Here is a 17808-nt window from a genome sequence, read left to right as displayed (position 1 = left end):
CTCTAAAGAGACATACAAGAGATTCAAGAAAACAATAATTTGTATCTGATATGTCTTTAAACATTGATAAAAAGGGCAAATCCATGAAAGTTTAATATAATATATATATATGTGTATGTATGTATGGCAATAAAGTTGTATGGCAATAGTTGAGATAGACCTTCGTTGTCCTCTACAAGTATCAGCTATCAGAATGGATTATCTGTGCTTTATTCTTTGCATACAGACCCAATTGATTCAGTATATTTAGGAGGACAGTAATGATCTTACAAACTTTAAAGCATACATATCATGCTTTCAATTTTCTCTGTATCTAGATAATAATCTTTAACAGATTGGACTCGAACAACGAAGATGCCATTTTGAAGATCTTTCTTCCAAAAGTCTTTTGATTCATAACCACCATAGGCTTCTCCCATGCTTCCGATAGAAATTCCAGAAAAGCTACCTTTCTTGATGTTCTTGCAGTATTCCTGAGCATATTTGATATCAGATTCATCAAGTTTCCATGTACACGGTACTTTTTCTGCTCTTGCTGGGTCCAAGTGTATATAATACCAGCTTGATTGAGCTGGTCCCTCAAGGTAATCCAAATCCAATGAACCATCATCGACATTGCTTACTTGTTCAATGATAAAATGCTTGACTTTGTCATACTTTAATCTGATATTGCAAATTATGAGTGTGTCCAGTTGAGAGAATGACATGTCAAAAAGCAGCCGTCTGGTTTCCGTGAGAGCAAACTCTTTAAAGTCAACAGAATTTAACTTCAAGAATGAAAGTTTCTTACAACGGAAGGATATATATTCGAAAACTTGGGTATTAGATATGATTCCTTGTAGATTCAATCTTCGTAAAGGGTGTGGGCCAGTGATGTTGTTTGACTGTTCAGAGAGGTAGACTTTGCCAGACTTTATATACAGCAACCGCAATAATGGGCATTTATCCAGGATAACGTCTATTTCAATCTGAACATAAACTTCAAAGTGCAACTCAACTAGGCCGAGATATAGAACGAATCTTTTAGTAATCGGTTCCTCGTCCGAAAAATACAAAAGTTCTATCCACAAAACTCTCAGTGATTCCGGGGTAACGCTCAAGAGACTTTTGGGTTTATTCGGCTCAATTGTACACTTTTCGTAATAAGAGAGCTTAGCAGTCTCTATATTTACGTTGAAATACAAAAGAGTATCAAAAAACATAGAGAATCTCCACTCATTAAAAGATTCCGCACGGACACGTGTCTTTTTTAAACAAGGAAAGAATCGGTCAAGCGTCGATAATAGTTGGATTTCGTTTTGATAGTCTTCTTTTTGAGTTATTGGCCTTTCTGAGATACCTAAGCCATCTATCTCAAGCTCAATCTCGAGTAAATTTGGATACTTGAGCGCAAAGTAGAACATCCAGTAAGCATTGATATAATGGTTGCTACAGCAAAACTTTTTTATGGTGTATGCCGGGGTAATGCGTCTTATTATATTTATGTCTTGCTTTGGTATTGGTGTAAGCATAAACTTAACGTCTAGATCCTCCAGCTGCGGTAAGAAAGTATGAAGTAGTTCAATGTCCAACCATGAAAAAGGCGCCTGATTTTTATAGACGGCCCACACTGACAATATTGAATGTAGCGTAAGATGAGTAAGGCAAGATAATACCGACAGTTTTGTAAAAAGGGTTCTCGGTACAATAATGATTTTGAAATGAAACGATATCTTCAAATGTGATAATGTTTTCCAAGAGTTCCAATTAATCATTTTTAAAATTTGGTTGGTTTGAGATGACTCATAGTATTCAAGGCGTTTTATATCAGGGTAAAGTTGCTGCATTTTTAAATAGTATTTCTCGCAATGTTCGTTTAGGCCGTCAATTGTCAGCTCGACCACACGATGGGCATTGGTTAAATACGTGTTGTTCTGTGATTTATTAAAAAATCCCTTTATTATGTAATTGTTCATATCCAAGCGATACCAGTGAGCATTTTGAAATGGCTCTGTCAACTGTTTACAGACTAGGGCACAGGTTGATTGATCGTAACTTTCGAGATGGGAAGCGATGAGAGATATAATTTCGTATGGAAATTTTGGTATCATTACAAGAAGTAAAGATAAAAGGAAAATGAAGAGGAAAAAAGAATATAAAGTCTTATAAGCATCACCCAAAATATATATATATATATTGGAAAGAGAAAATCACCAATTTAATGAGCCATTATATCCCTTGAACATTACTGTCTACAAGTTCCACATCAATCTATTGGCTTAGCACTCCTCCATAAAAATCTCAGGGCGCTCACCTAGTTGTGGTAGATCATATATATATATATATATATATTTATTTGCTGCTTATAATAGCGTGCAACCGTTTGTTAAAGATCTGTAACTTGTTGGTATTTCACTTTTAGGTTCTGCCCTTTTAAGGGATGAAACTGATGTCTATAAGTGGAAATGAAAGCCGGTCGACTACTCCTCTGTAAAAACCTTAATAATATTTTATAATTATCAGCCACACAACCACTGTTCTTAATTCTATCTTTATGTTGTCTACCTTGGTGGGGGCAATAAGCTTCTGAAGATGAGCATACGTATAACTTTCAGAAAAAATATTTAGACAAATTCATTGATAAACTAAACCATAGGCCCTCGAAGCTAAACCAATAACCTTTATTCTGGATATATGGTCTGTTATTGACATCTAAACCCAATCATACACGCTTTAGTAAGCCGTTTTTCTTTGTTTGTGTTGACTATTAATGTTCTGTATAGTTCAACTTTGTATAATTGTTCTTATTATATAGCTAATATAGTACAACTGGAGTTATATGTCGATGTTTTTTGAACTCGTTCTAATTTTTCTTGAGAAAACTCTAGCAAAAAAACTTGTTCAATATCCAAAGACTACCTAAAGCCCCCAATCGCGGATACTTTGCATTTTGGCTATAATGTCTAGCTGGGCCAGAAAAGTAAATTTGATATATTTAAAGATATTATGGTGCGATCGGAGATAACTATCTAAGTTTTTGGGTATTTTTTAAAAGTTTATAACTTTTGCAAAACTTAAGTTAATATAATTCTGGACTCTTAATTCGATAGATATGATCATTATCTATAGAATTAAGAGTTTACAATTGCTCTAACTACTCTGAATAAAAAGTCTTAGACTTTCAAAGTTGGGATGTATTGGCCTATTTACAACGGAGTTTACCCGGTTTTTACGATATTGAAACAAGTTAAATGGCTGTCACTGACGGACATTAAATATAATTTCTTAAAAAGGGAAATCACGTGCGTGTGACTTTGACTTTTATTGCGTACCTTTTATTATTTTGGTCTTCCTCAAGTGTTACTACTCAAGCTTAACACACTTATATTTAAAACACTCTAAAATGCCTCGTCCAAAAAAGAGATCAACAATGGCAAAGAAAATAAACAGATCGGCTAGTAGTGGAGCTTTTATTAAAAAAATACAATTGGAAAATGAAGATTATGTGGACTTGGAGTTTGACCATGAAGACGATATTGTTTTGGACGACAGAGAGCTCCAGGGAATGTCAGAAGAAGTTACTTCAGCTGCATATACAAACCAGCTGCTGAAATGGCATGAAGGTGCTGATAAGTCGCTTCGTAGAACTTATCAGAAAAATTCGCGAACAACTGAATGGAGAAAAAGAAAAGCAGATAATGATGCTTCAAATACGCAAGGAAGCTACCGTCTTACAGATAAAGGCTTCTTTATTAAAGTTCAAAAAGAGGCTCCAATTGAATTAAAAGAATCTATTGATAGTGAATTGGAGAACATACAGATTGACAAAATTGCTGTGCTTAAACTTGCACATGAAGATGTTAAGAAAGAGATTTTCCCTTATACTCGCGCAGGTCCTTCTTCTCAGTCAGTTGATGCTTTTGAACTCTGTAAGCTTAAATCAGTTGAATGCTACCTTCGATACAGAATATCAGGCGCCAAAACTATGGAAGCTTCAGAGAAAGCATCGATGGAAACATGGCTTCACAAAAACACTTATCGTCCAGCTGCTATAAGAAAGTATGCCAAAGAGTATGTTGATTTCCGTTCAATTGCCTTACATCAACAAGGAAAGCATTTGAGAAGACATTCTTTATTTTCGGATGAAGATATAAAGTCTACTATCTGTAAATGGATTCAAAACCAGAGACCAGAAAGTCGAAGTCTTATCGAAGTGAAGAAGTACATTGATGGAGAGATTTTGCCAAGAAAGCTTGGTATACCTGGAAATACTTCCACAAATACAATCTGGAAGTACCTTCATGAATGGGGTTATGTGTTTAGAAAGAACTCTAAAGACATTTATTACGACGGTCATGAAAGAGAGGATGTGATTGCATACCGTCAGAAATGGGCAAAAAGAATGATGGTGTACAAGAAGAAAATGGCAACTTTTTCTGAAAATGAAGAAACTGTAGTTTTGCCAGTACTTAGATCCGATGAAATAGAGCATGTTCTTGTTACTCCCGATGAATCGACATTCTACGCAAACGATGGGAAAGATACCATGTGGCTAATGGAAGATGAAAATCCTATCCGTAAGAAAGGTCCAGGAATGTCTCTCATGATCAGTGAGTTCAAGTGCGTATGCCACGGAACAATGGCTAGAGGGGCATGGTCGTCACGAGAGGTATTCCGCCCTGGGGCCGACAGAGATGGGTACTGAACGAGTGCGGATATGTTGAAGCAATTGAAAAACAATGTTATTCCTCTTTTTGAATTGATTCACCCAGGGTGCAAGGCCGTCTTTTCATTTGACCAAAGCACAAATCACAAAGCGTATGGTCAAAATGCTTTGATCTCAAGCAAAATGAATCTAAATGACAAAGAGATTGAAGACGACGATCCTTGTTCTTTGCGGGATACAGTATTTGTCCGGAATGGTGTAGAGGAAGTACAATCAATGTACTACGAGAAGGACGAATGGTTTGCAAAGAAAAGTGGACAATGGGTCCAAAATAAGGTTAAATATGTTAAAGGCGTCCGTCATATTCTGGAGGAGCGTGGTTTGTGGCTTGAGAAGGATCCGTATAATCCTATTAAGAAATGGCGACTAGACTGTAAGAGTAAAGACGCCTCTGAAGATAGCAAGTGCTGTGCACATCATTTTCTGGCTTCACAACCAGATTTTATGTCACAGAAAACTGCTCTTCATGAGGCTGTCGAAGACTCTGGTCATATATTTGAACTTTACCCTAAGTTCCATTGCGAATGCAATTGGATTGAGAGGTATTGGGGTGCCGCAAAGCGTGAAGCTCGCCTCCAGTGTGACTATACGTATAAGTCCCTGGATAAGAATATCCATACTTTCTTGGATCACGCTGGTAAGCTTCCAAATATCCGCCGGTATTACAACCGCTCGTGGCGCTACATTGAGGCATACAGCCAAGAGATGAACGTGAAAGAAGCCAATGATGTTGTAAAAAAATTTACAAAAAAAAAATATACTTCTCATCGCCGTGATGAAGGAAGAGAATAGAATTTTTATCTGTACTTTCTTTATTTTTTATTATTTTTGCTTATAAATTATCTTTATCTCTAATTATTATTTTATTAAATATATCAATTCTACTTTTGTGCTTAGTCTTTACGTTTTGAGTGCTAAATATCATTGAATTTTGATTTTTTTTAAAGGTTGTCGGACATTAAATCATAATTGGCTGGCGGAGTTTTACAGGAGAAAATTGAAACAAATCCAAAAACATTGATACTTATCTCCGATTGCACCATAAAAGAAATAAATAAATAAAAAATAATCTAATCCTTTTCTCTATTATGACTCTGAGATCTCTATTTTTCTTGAAATTACGCTCTTGTAAGTTTGATGGGCTTCTTTAATATTTATTTCTTGGATATACGCCACAGTTTAAAGCCAAAATTTGTAATATATCTAAATGTAAAAAAACTTCCTCGAATGATCTAAAAGGTGTAAATATTGCTATTCAGGGACATGCAAGTGTAATCAGACTGTAAGCAAGTTTTATGTGTGGACGCCTCTCAGTATAGCATTATCGCCAATATATTCTGGAACTATATTGTGTTATAAGATCTCAATAACTTCGACCAATATGATATGAAATATTGGTTTTCTGGTATCTAAGCTATTAGAGCATATGCATCCAGTACTTCCAAGAGAACTCTTTATAAATAATTACCATAAGGAATTTATAGGTCGAATTCAAATTAGCTTTCCCAAAATTTGGACGAGACCATTGAACTACCCGGGAAAGAGCAATTTTCTCACCCGCAATCACCAGTAATGACCAGCGAAAAAAAATGATTATAGCAATTATTCCTTTCCTGATAGGATTATCTGCTCTATCTAGCAAGTTTTGGGAACTTATACATATATTAGTAGTAAATAATGATGCTGCATTGAGGCTTGCAAATATTGAAAGGAGTTCTTTCTTATATCAACACCAGCGACATTAGCATTATCTTTTGTTAGTGAGCCAGAAACAAGTAATGCACTATTTAAAAAAGGATGTTTTTTTCTCTCAGTGAATGTACAATATTCTTCTAAAATGGTTTTTTGTATTAAAAATTAAAATAATAGTAATTGAATATCACCCTTAGCTTAATGTATGCTAGAAGTGTCAAAGTTACAAGTCCTTTAAATCAATTATATTACTATTTTTCTACAGTATGCTACGTTTGGAAATAATTTTATATTAGTATTATTATTTGTACCGAAAGAGACTTGAACTGCTTATAAGATTTCTCAGGATCTTTGTAGACAGTATAATGAAATAGGATGTAGCCCAAATTCATGAGGGGGGGTTGTTACTGAATGGTAAGCTATTAGATTCGAATAATTTTATTGTCTTTAATTCTTATATTGGGTTGAAGAAGTTGGGAAAATGTGTTTTGCAGAATGCAAAAACAGGGTGGGGTAAAAAGTGGGATACATATGAAAGAGAGAAATCAGTGTTTAATTAAAATCCCACTATAGCCACCCACGTTTTTGTGAACACAGTATTATAAGCATGACTGTCATTGTTCATAAAACCTTTACAGAGCTTCTGAAGACATTCAATGTCACGCCTCTCAAGTTCACATGCAAGAGATCTATTTATTTTGTCTGTATTGTTGAAGCATATACGACACCTCTTTGATAACGTCGGGTGTTCTTGGTTATTCAAGTTCAATTGATTAAAATTACCATTAATATGCTGTTTAGTACTGTAATGTTTTATCAAGCCACAGTATGATAGGATGCTACAAAGTATAAGAGTGTCCAACTGGGAGTGCGACATTTCGATAAAGATCTTTACGCTTTTCATCAATTCAGATCCATCAAACTTAACGTATTCTAGTCCCAGGAATAAAAGCTGTTTACACCAAGAAAATGTATGTTTTTAAAGGTCTGTGTGTCTATATAGACGTCAATGAGTTCCAGTCTTTGTAGAAAATGCGGGCTGTGACTGTAATCTGACTGCTTGGAGAGGTACACATTGGCTGAATTCATGTTTAATAATCTTAATAATTTGTATTTATTTAGCATAATGTTAATTTCAATAATACAAGGGGTTTTGCTGTGCAACTCGACCAGGTTTGAATAGAAACATAGCGTCTTCGAAACAGGCTCTCTACTCGACAAGTGAATCAAACCTACCCATAGAACTCTCAGTGCTTCTGAGATAAAGTTAAGATAGCTGTTGAAATGAATTGTCAAATCTTTATCACGGCTATTAAGGGGAAATTCAGCTTTTTCTACTTTTATGCCAAAATCCTAAAGAGTGTTGTAAAATATAGAGAACTTCGATTCATTGAAAGATCCCACAAATATTATGGTCGTTTTTAAACGAGGAAGGTCTTGGTCCAGAATTGATACTAATTGAATGCCTTCTCAAAACCGTCATCCATCACAAGTTATTTTACGTTCTGGGTCTTTTCCGTGAGGGTTTCTTAATTTAATACTGGCCATACTTGGATATTTGAGGGCAAAGTAAAAGATTCAGGAAGCGTCAACGGAATCATTACTAGGAGATATTTACCAGGTCTGGATGCTTGACTGTTAGATGTAGTGGTAGTTTAAGCACCATATAATTAGCCAATATCGTAAAAAACTATTGAATACCATTAATGTCTCTTGGTTGAGATGGTTTCTTTCATAACATCAAAATTCATACGTACAATATGCTCGATTAAAGTACCCATAACTATATTATCCCTGGCCAAATTCCCCACAAGTAAGGTAGCTACTCTTACATAAATTAATCATGTTTTTATATGAAGTTTGCCATCAATTGTACATAAAGTTACCTTTTCTGCTATGAGTTCTATCAAGAGAAACGAGCCACACTAAGATTTTACATTTTTCCATGCTTAAATTGTTTACAAAGTCCCTCTTTCCTTGGGCTTTCTAACAGTAAACTCCATATAGGACACCAAAGAAAAAGAGACAGAAATATAAATATGATATCAAAGACATATGAGGGGAATTTTATTATTCAAAGGTTTGTATAAAGGAAATATAAGTTAAATTAAATATAATATAATATAAGATGGTCAAGTTCATGCTACTTCAGTCCAGTCCAGTCGGTTCCAGTCAAGTCCAGTCGGTTTTTTTTTCTTGGTCCATTTGATATTTCTTTTGATCTTTTTTTTTTGTCCGTTTTTTTTCTTCTTTTTTTTTGTCCAGTCAATATAAGCTAAGAGTGATAGGAGGAGGAGGATTTTGGTATTGAAAAATAATAAAGGGGATAATTTGGACGTTTTGTTTTTTTCTTGTTTTTTTGATTCTTTTTTTGATTCTTTTTTTGATTCTTTTTTTTTGTCCAGTCAATTTCACGGAATAGTAATAAGAGGATGATTTTGATATTGAAAAGAATAAAAAAGATAATTTGGACTTTTTTTTTGATTTTTTTTGTCCGAACACAGCACACATAATAAAGGGAATAATTTGGACTTTTTGATTTTGATTTTTTTTTTATTTTTTTTTTATTCTTTTTTTTTTGGTTTTTTTTGTCCAGTCAATTTCATGGAATAGTAATAAAAGGATGGGTTTGATATTGAAAAGTATAAGAGAAGGGGGTTTTGGTATTGCTCTTTTTGCTCTTTCTGTTTTTTTGAGCTTCTTTTTTTGAGCATTTTTTTTTGTTTTTTGTTTTTGATCAAAGACTTCATTTGCTTTGTATGTATATGTGTAAAAAGGGATTTCATACCTTGTCCTAATCCAGAGTCTTGTTCCAGTTCGCAGCTTTGCTTCAATCCAGGTCCAGGTTCCAATGCAGTGTTCTTCCGGTTTGTTCATCTTTTTTTGCTTTTTTTTTGCTTTTTTTTTGCTTTTTTTTTTTGTTTTTTTTTTTGTTTTTTTTTTTTGTTTTTTTTTTGCTTTTTTTTTGCTTTTTTTTTTAGAGAGAGGAGGGCTTAGTATATGCCTGTGTGATTTTTGGACAGGACTTAGTATAGGCCTCAGGGTCGGATTTCTTTTGATCCTTTTGAAGTGGAGGACTTAATATGTGCCTGATCATTTCTGATAGGGTTTGGTCTACGCCTCGGTTTTTGGATTTGATCCTTTTGGAGTGGAGGACTTAGTATATGCCCGTTTTATTACAGGACTTAGTATAGGCCTCGGATTTGGTTTTTGGTTTTTGGTTTTTCTTTTGGAACTTGCTTTTGGAATTTTGCATTGGACCCCTTCTTGGAAATCGACTTGGCCTTGAGACTTGGAGGTACAGCCCAGATTTTGGACTTTGATAGAAATGCGCCTCTACTTTTGTATGTATATATGTATGTATATAAGTGTGTATATGTATGTTTGTATGACTATGACTATGACTATGACTATGTGTATGTGTGTGTGTATGTGTGTGTGTATTTGTGTGTGTGTGTGTGTGTGTGTGTGTGTATGTGTGTGTGTGTGTGTGTAAGAAATAAATAGCAAAAATAGAAATTGCGTGTGTTTGTGTGTGTGTGTATGTATGTATGTATACTTCTCTACTTGCGTACTTCTCTACTTGTTTATATATATTTATGTGCTAGGACTAGTACTAGAACAGTACTTGGACAGTGCTTGGACAGTGCTTGGACATTTGGACTTGGACTTGGACTTGGACTTGGACTTAGACAAGACTTGGAATTGGACTTGAACATATAAGCAAACCGTGGCTTGACCATTTCAGGGATTCTGCTAGTCTATGAGTTTTTACTTGAGATAGAGAGATAATTGTGAATATATTTTTTCCTTTTTTTTTGTATTCTTTTTTGTATCTTTTTTTTGTATCTTTTTTTTGTATTCCTCTTGCTTGACTTGGTTCTTGCTGCTGTCATTCTTGCACAGGATTCAGGCTTCGGAATTTGCCGCATTATTGGAGTTGATAAGGCTGAATATGGCTTAAAAAGATAAAGAAAAAAATGAGTGAGAAAGCGAAAAACGTATTTACATATGAGGCAGGTTTGAATGACCAAAATAACATACCTTAATTGATAGAATTTGTTTTGTAAGTAAAGGAACTTGTTTTGGAATAGGTAACATCATCTGAAGAGACGGGCTCGGGACTGCAAAATGTTCTTTGATGACCGGGCGGAATGGACCTTGATCACCAGTAGGAGGTATGCGAGACCACCGACAGTAAACAACCAAGCTTCTAGCAGAAACAATGTGCCAACTTGCAGCGATGGGGTCAACCGCAAAAGGGTTTGACCACCGAATGGCAGAGGAGCTACCAGATCCTGGCTTACCACACCAAGAACCCTAAATATATACAGGCATACAATGCAATGTACAATATTTTGAGGGGAGAAAAGGTACTACTAGCGTACCGAGAAGCTTTACCTTTTGGTAAAGTCCAACGCTCACAAGCTATCTCTGGTATCCTCTAAAGGGTTGTAGTATTGCGAGCCCTGTCACAGGGCGGCCCTGAGAAGATGAAAAAATATCATATAATTAGTACCGAGACATATTGTGTATAAATAGTACTTATCTTCTGGATAAACGGACTAATGGTTGATATTATCTCTGACAAAGAAATCCAGAGACAAAAACAACCCTCGAAAAATTGCCTTATTGCTTGCTTTGTGGTTCACATTGCTTCTGCCTTGAGCTCTGTTGTTTACTACTGACGGCCTCTACTTGTTCCTGCTGGTGTTCTCGGTCCATAATATAAACCCGGTCATCCCAAATACCTTTTTGCAGTCCTGAGCCAATAGTCTTGAATGATGATGATGAATTTATTCTTGTTGTGCCCATATCCTAGTCGAGACTCTTTGTGTGCTTTTCGGCCAACCCAGCGAGATGGCGAGACTCTAGGTTAGCCTACTTGATTTTAACCTTTTGTACTTGAAGGCTTGAAGACTTGAAGACTTGATTCCATTCTTTTAATGTTTCTCTGTGCTGTTTGTTTTGACTTCCATGTTCAGCTTTGCTTTTCTGATTTTGTTTCGAGAATATTGTTTTGGTACTGGACTGAACTCTCTATGAGTTTCCATGAATACGGCTTGTAAGCACTTGTCTCGACTTGGTTTGGATAGGTTTGTCGAATGTAACCTTGCTTCTCCTTCACAACTGAAAGTGTGCGTAAATGCCCTTCGACTCGGGTCTTATTTTCTTGAGTGTACGCATTTCCAGTTGCTAACTGTAATCTGCTTTTTTTTTTTTGGTGATAATTTCTAGCTCACCCTGCTTGGTCTGGTTCATTTACCAGACCATATTAATCAGAGTCCTCCTCAAATGAGGGTGGCTAGGACTCTGACCACAGGTTTTGCGTGATGCTTGAGATCATCGGCGAATTCCACGCTATCTCTTCAGTGACATTTTTTTGTATGGTCAGTTTATCTTGATTCGACTGACAACGTCACTGATACCTAATCGACCAGTCTTAAAAGCATATCCTTTTGCGCAGATTAATTTTTGGTTTTGCCATCTCAAAATAGCTGCGACTGTCTGGACATGCATTTGTACGCATCATTTGAGTCCAGACACAAGGACTAGTAGCAATCATAATGACTGATATACCGTCATGTCTGTGAGGGAAAACCTCGCAAATCTTGGTAGGAACCCGATGTTCTTGGCTCGTTTTCCCAAAACCTCTTGGGACTATCTACCCCCCGGCAATAGATTTTCCACAATCTATATTTCAGCAAACTCAAAGTCCAAAAAGACTTATCCGAGCCTACCAGTGAGTCTTCGAGAACTCACCAGAAAAAAAAGGAGGGGACTGACGATAGCCTTCCAAGGACCCCAAGAAAGAATCCGGCAAGGAAGCAAAACCCATTCGGCCAGACATGACTACATAATGAACACCGTGCCCCACAGTATTCATTCTCCCTGGCTTAAGCACAAAACTCAAGCTACAAAGACCCAGAACCCAGGTACAGAACAAGCCGGAAACCTAGCCAACAACGATCTCCAGAATGATACCAGAATGATACCGGAAATCTAGCCAACCAGACCAGACAAGCCAACAGGACCACCGTGGCCCCAAAAACGACCCAGAATCAAGGACTCCGGAAGCCCTACTCGTACAGAAACCACCACTCACAGATCTCGGCCTCAGACCTGAGAGGAAGTCAACAAGAACCCTACGAACAAAAGGTTCAAGCCAACCCTACAGCAGTGCAAGCACCACCCTCGAATGTATACAAACGGCAAATACCAGAGGCAAACAGGATTGAAAACCAGTCTAGTACCACCACAGGTTACACTCATTTGTAGACCTCCACAATCTACCTTCTCTTTATACTGTCTATGCCAAGCCAAGACTCAGAACCAAGCTAACAGGCGGAGCATGGTGTCGATCCCAGAGGGAAACGATAATCCAGTCCTTTGAATTTGAAAGCTGTAGGAACCGAACGTAAAAGAGGCTACCCTTACAGCTTAACCAAGAGACCCAACGTGAATCACCACGCAGATAGTCCCAAGGAAAAGTACTGTGAAAGGTCCGGGAATTCCAGTATCACCATAAAGCTTACCAGAAGCTTCAGGATCAACCTTTCGTTCCGACCGCGTCGGCTTGGCTCCAGGGCCAACCGACCGACAAGATGTCTGCTTGGTGAAGCGTACAGGGCAGCAAAAATTTGTCCAAGTTTTCGGAATCATCAGCTTCGCAGATTCTTTCACTACACCTCAGACCCAATGGGTCAAGGTGAGCTCGGGCACCGCTAACAAACAATCTTACTCCTTGTTGACAGTTGGGGCGCCTTTGAATCGGAGCGCATACTTCAATAGGTTCATTGGAACCTCTTTTCCTCCCTTGCTCGAAGACTTTGCCGGCTTTGACGCAGGATTGCGAGCTGGGAATGGCTGGATCTGAGGTTCTCCAATCTCTTTACCGATGGGTTCGATAACTAGATCGGCCTTCTCATCACCGCCGGAAGTCTTCACTTTCTTGCCGCGAGATGCAGAAGGAAGATCTGACTTGAATTCCTTGATACTCTCCTCCTTTTTGCTGCTGGGTGCAGCAACAGGAACAGAGACCTGGGCAGCTGGGGTAGCAGTTGACCCCTGTGTCTTGGCCTTTTTCTTTGGGGCCTTTCCCTTGTCACAACTGGCTGTTGTAACTGGTTCAGGCACTTTGGAAGCAAGGCTTGACACAAGCTTTGCCCGCTCGGTGCGAAGGCCAAAAAGTGACTTGGGCAGCTGTGAAGGGAGATCACAAGAGGCCGAAGCCACCTTGCTTTCTGGCCCTTCGATTGCGGCCTTTGCTTCCTCAATGGCCTTTTGACTGGCAGGTCGAGGAAGCTTCGAGCTCTTCTCTTTTGGTCGGGAGACCGCCATTGAAGGCTCTTTGCTACCTTTGACCTCGTCGGCACCTACCTTTTGTCTAGGCTTTGGTGCATCGTACTTCTTCAGAGAGGATGGTCCAGATAGCACTATTTTTTCTGTGTCGTCTTCCATCTTGTCGTCTGCAGCCTGTTGCGGTACGCAGGCTGGGAGATCGTTCGTATCACAATCCATGTTTGCAGACTGGGAGACGTACTGCAAATCGGTAACCGTTGGATTGTAGGTGTGGGTCATGAGCTTTTCGCCACAATTAGCATCAAGCACCATCACCTCAGCAACATCATCAATCTCCATGGGAATTTCAACTTCCATGACTTCACTCCAAGCCAGGTCGTCGTCAATCTCCATCGGTGTGGGAAGTCCTGTGGAGAGACATTCACCAAAAAATCCATTAGCCGATTGCCAAGACGATAGAGCGAACGCCTCATTGAGGCCTTCCACTGTCCCAAACTTTGGCTTTGGAACCACGAAGCCAGCATTATCCAAACCCGATGGGGTCTGAATAAACTCTTGCTCAAAGACAAGAATCTCGTCAACTGGCACGGGAACCACGCCGCACTCTGGTTCAGCGACTTCAGCCAATGAGTCGCGATGGGCTTTGTTTTCAGAGTCGTTGAGCTCCTCTTCCAACATCGCGTCAAGAAATCTAGCAGAGAGTCTTGGATTTGCAAAACCCTCTGAGAAAAATCTGTCACAGATGAATCTGAGTCGTACGCTGACCTCAGCTTCATCGCATTTGTCTACAAGCTCACTCGACACACCCCCGTCGAGGTCTGCATGGGTTTCCCCACAGGTACCAGCCACGCCGTTAACTGGGAACACCATTGTAGCGATGCCACGTCCCAACTTGTGCAAAGGAAGGAGGTGAGGGACATATCCCCGAAGCCCTGCTCCAAAGAACACGCTCGACTTTCCTACGCAAACAACGTCTTCCGCCTCCGAAGAGGAATCATCGACGAACATATGCTCTGGGATACCTCCGTGGCGCTTACTCAACAAGCTACCTGAGGGTTCTCCCGTTGTTTGCGAACCAGTAGACCACAAAGAGCCTAGCCAGTTTGACAGCATGCCAAGGATTGTCTGAGGCATCACATTTTTGTGAGCTTCGACTTGATTTTCGCCGTCTGGTCTTACAACAACAAATGGGATTGCACCCACTCCCGCCATGGAGGGGCGTCTTCTCTTAGCAGATTTGGCCATGCAGAATGCAGAGGGCATAGGAGAAGCCTCCCATAACATCACAGGGATGAACAGGAGAGCTGGGGCAAGCAGGTAGGCGAGCGCGAAGGCTGCGCAGAGAGCGTTGTATACTTTGGAATTCATTGAGATAAATGATGTATAAACAAAGTGCGAAGGAAAGAAAAACAGGGGAGGTGGGAATAACTGAGGTATATATATGTTTTTTGTTTTTTGATGGTAGTCGCGCTGACATCACACTCCAAGCTATCAATATATTTGTTTATACGCCTTTATCAACTTGACACACATAGGTATGGGTAGATAAGAATTGTCTCCCCCCAAACAACTACCAGGCAGCCTGTATATTTTCACATGATGATTAATACAGGTACCGCACGTCCTCTGAGGATTACCACACACACAAAAAGAACAACCAACCGGTTCATGTATATTTAACGCTTCTTCACTGTGATAAGTTTCTATAGATTCGTATCAGCACCAAGTCCAAGTACCAAGAGGTCTGTACTTTACTGTTGTAAAAGGGCTTCACTATATGTTTAATACGTTCTTCTTGAATATGTTATTTTATTCTATTTTATTCTATTCCATTTTACTTTATTTTATTTATATTGTGTTGATTAAACTCCCGAAATAAAATAAAATGAAATGAAATGAAAATTTTCTTCTTTGGAACAAGAAGTGCACAGACCAGCTTAGAGTAACCTGAAAATTGCCGTTATTGAAGCTTGTACTCTGTCTTTAGAGTTGTTACTACAACCGATCAAAACCAAAGTCTTTCTTTACTTCTTTACTTCTTTACTTTGATTTATTCTCTTTTGATTTACTTTACAAGAAAGTTGGTTTTTGTTATCTAATGACTGTTTCTTATTGGCTGTCCCTTCCGTTGTATAACAGTTACACGATTACAGGTTAATATAAATTATAACCAATAGAAAGAGAAAACATGTACCAAAGTAGTAAAAAGTCATATTGACTATCGGATGCTTTCCCTCTTCCTTGTTATATTCAATACACATATAAATATTAACAGCTCTTATGAGACCGTTTTTTGTCAACAAAATGACAGACCACTTATAAAACACCCCAAACTGTAGTACTGCAGTTTAATATTAAACCAAGGCAATTTTTTTGTTGTTGGACGGACTGCTGTGTAAAGCGTATCAGCCAATCGTAACATAGTGATGTTATAGGAGATAGAGGAACTAAACTGTAATAAATTCTACTGACTATTTATTGCTAACATGTATAGAGTTTTTGATGACTGGCAGTGGACGCTTTCGTAGTCGAGTAAGCTGACCCTTGCTACTTTATAGTAAATTCTCATTGGCAAGATTGGAACCTCCGTTATTCACGAATGAGATTTAGGGGCGAGGGAAATATAACGGGTGTCATATATCTTACCACCATTTTCACACTTCATTTGTATCAAGTCAGGTTTAGATCCTGAAGAAGATCGAGCCATGTAATACAGGTACAAAGAACCCGGTGCTATCATTCTTTTAAAAAATAAATATAAAACAAAATATCTAATCTGCTCAGAGATATTACAAAGCTGTTTTGAACATAGATGATAATGACAGTACCTCGGAATATATACTGCTTACAAGGAGTATTCAATATTTTTCTTTTTATTTTTCTGAAAAAGGGATTCACGGAAGAGTCTCTTGATCATTCAAGCTAAGCATGTTAAGGATTTCGTAATATAGGCCTGGAGCAATAAAATAATATAGCTCGAAATTTTTAAATTAACAATATTGCATTAAATGGATTTGCCCTTTTTATCAATGTTTAAAGACATATCAGATACAACTTATTGTTTCCTTAAATCTCTTATATATCTCTTTAGAGAAAGCTACTATTTAATTAGCAGTGTCTTAATACCTATGTCCTAGCTGTATAAAGCTGTTGTGTCGAGATATAAATTATAAAAATCTTAATTGCTAACAATGAAAATGATCATTTTGATCAAATTGGCAAATTCTACACCGAAAATCAGCTGTAAATCACTATTCATAAAGCTAATAGGCTCTATAACTATAGGCAACCTGGTTAGACACATCAAGATCCATCTTAGCAATATTTTTTGACATCGATTGCTCAAATATTGACCAAAACATCCCACATTTTCACTATAAAATCTTGATCCACTGTAAATTGGGTTATTTACACCAAAAAAGTCCATTTTCGATGCCCACTTTTACTCACAGGACAACTGAAAAAAAGTTTGAAAAAATTTCTTTTTTTTCCTATTAAGTAAAATTGTGTAAAACGTAAATACGGGCCTGCCAATACTTGTCTGAACAGAAACAAGCGCGAACTCGGGGAGATATCAACTACTCTAAGAATGACTACATTTGTTAAGGAAGTATAAAAAAAAGGCAAATAATCTATTTACACCACAAGGCTAAATAAATTACTGAGTGGATATTTTTGTAATATATATATAAATAACCAGGGTAACACACAGATACTATATTGATTTGTATAAGGTCAAGCATTGGGTCTTCTTAAGCCTTGATATTATTCTAGCTATGTAACGAAATCCTTATAAAAAAATTAGAGGTGTATACCCTAAATAAATATTGATATGAAACATGCCCGTGTGAAAAAAATAACCCAAATGTTAACATTAATGGGGTTTCTTTTCAATTGAAACGTCTTGACGTTTTGATCAATATTTGAGTAATCAATGTCAGACAATCTTTAGATAGTGGGTCTTTATGTGTCTCATCAGATTATATACAAACTTAAAGACCCTTTTCTTAACCGATGTAGATATATAGCTGATTTTCTATATTTAATTTCCCATTTTGACCAAAATGATCCTTTTTATTTAGCAATTTTTTTTCTTTCATTTCAGCTGT

The 17808-nt window shown here is 37.6% G+C and overlaps 7 protein-coding genes across 7 annotated transcripts; 2 read left to right on the top strand and 5 right to left on the bottom strand.

The window, feature by feature from the left end:
• Nucleotides 1-275: 275 nt before the first annotated feature.
• Nucleotides 276-2090, bottom strand: PHYBLDRAFT_73936 (hypothetical protein; the record flags this gene model as incomplete). Its single annotated transcript, XM_018442951.1, has 1 exon — nt 276-2090. The coding sequence occupies one exon, from the start codon at nt 2088-2090 to the stop codon at nt 276-278; it is 1815 nt and encodes a 604-aa protein (XP_018289741.1).
• A 1319-nt stretch (nt 2091-3409) lies between these two features.
• Nucleotides 3410-5667, top strand: PHYBLDRAFT_170360 (hypothetical protein; the record flags this gene model as incomplete). Its single annotated transcript, XM_018436322.1, has 3 exons — nt 3410-4589; nt 4752-5437; nt 5653-5667. The coding sequence occupies 3 exons, from the start codon at nt 3410-3412 to the stop codon at nt 5665-5667; spliced, it is 1881 nt and encodes a 626-aa protein (XP_018289740.1).
• Nucleotides 5668-6122: 455 nt separating this feature from the next.
• PHYBLDRAFT_170359 (hypothetical protein) lies at nt 6123-6789 on the bottom strand (the record flags this gene model as incomplete). The annotated part of the gene is made up of 3 exons (XM_018436321.1): nt 6123-6357; nt 6650-6666; nt 6709-6789. 3 exons carry the CDS (start codon nt 6787-6789, stop codon nt 6123-6125), a joined length of 333 nt encoding a protein of 110 aa, XP_018289739.1.
• A 164-nt stretch (nt 6790-6953) lies between these two features.
• PHYBLDRAFT_170358 (hypothetical protein) lies at nt 6954-8178 on the bottom strand (the record flags this gene model as incomplete). The annotated part of the gene is made up of 4 exons (XM_018436320.1): nt 6954-7349; nt 7634-7750; nt 8016-8087; nt 8155-8178. 4 exons carry the CDS (start codon nt 8176-8178, stop codon nt 6954-6956), a joined length of 609 nt encoding a protein of 202 aa, XP_018289738.1.
• A 1333-nt stretch (nt 8179-9511) lies between these two features.
• On the bottom strand, nt 9512-11212 carry PHYBLDRAFT_147450 (hypothetical protein; the record flags this gene model as incomplete). Its single annotated transcript, XM_018431867.1, has 5 exons — nt 9512-9553; nt 9634-9736; nt 10274-10356; nt 10442-10717; nt 11087-11212. 5 exons carry the CDS (start codon nt 11210-11212, stop codon nt 9512-9514), a joined length of 630 nt encoding a protein of 209 aa, XP_018289737.1.
• A 769-nt stretch (nt 11213-11981) lies between these two features.
• On the top strand, nt 11982-12676 carry PHYBLDRAFT_147449 (hypothetical protein; the record flags this gene model as incomplete). Its single annotated transcript, XM_018431866.1, has 2 exons — nt 11982-12333; nt 12405-12676. The coding sequence occupies 2 exons, from the start codon at nt 11982-11984 to the stop codon at nt 12674-12676; spliced, it is 624 nt and encodes a 207-aa protein (XP_018289736.1).
• A 31-nt stretch (nt 12677-12707) lies between these two features.
• PHYBLDRAFT_170355 (hypothetical protein) lies at nt 12708-15067 on the bottom strand (the record flags this gene model as incomplete). Its single annotated transcript, XM_018436319.1, has 2 exons — nt 12708-12891; nt 13140-15067. The coding sequence occupies 2 exons, from the start codon at nt 15065-15067 to the stop codon at nt 12708-12710; spliced, it is 2112 nt and encodes a 703-aa protein (XP_018289735.1).
• Between the last annotated feature and the right edge of the window lie 2741 nt (nt 15068-17808).

The sequence above is a fragment of the Phycomyces blakesleeanus genome, assembly GCF_001638985.1.
Source record: "Phycomyces blakesleeanus NRRL 1555(-) unplaced genomic scaffold PHYBLscaffold_15, whole genome shotgun sequence".
Lineage (NCBI taxonomy): Eukaryota > Fungi > Mucoromycota > Mucoromycetes > Mucorales > Phycomycetaceae > Phycomyces > Phycomyces blakesleeanus.
The sequence above is the reverse complement of the archived record's forward strand: the minus strand, read 5'-3'. Positions and strand labels throughout refer to the sequence as shown.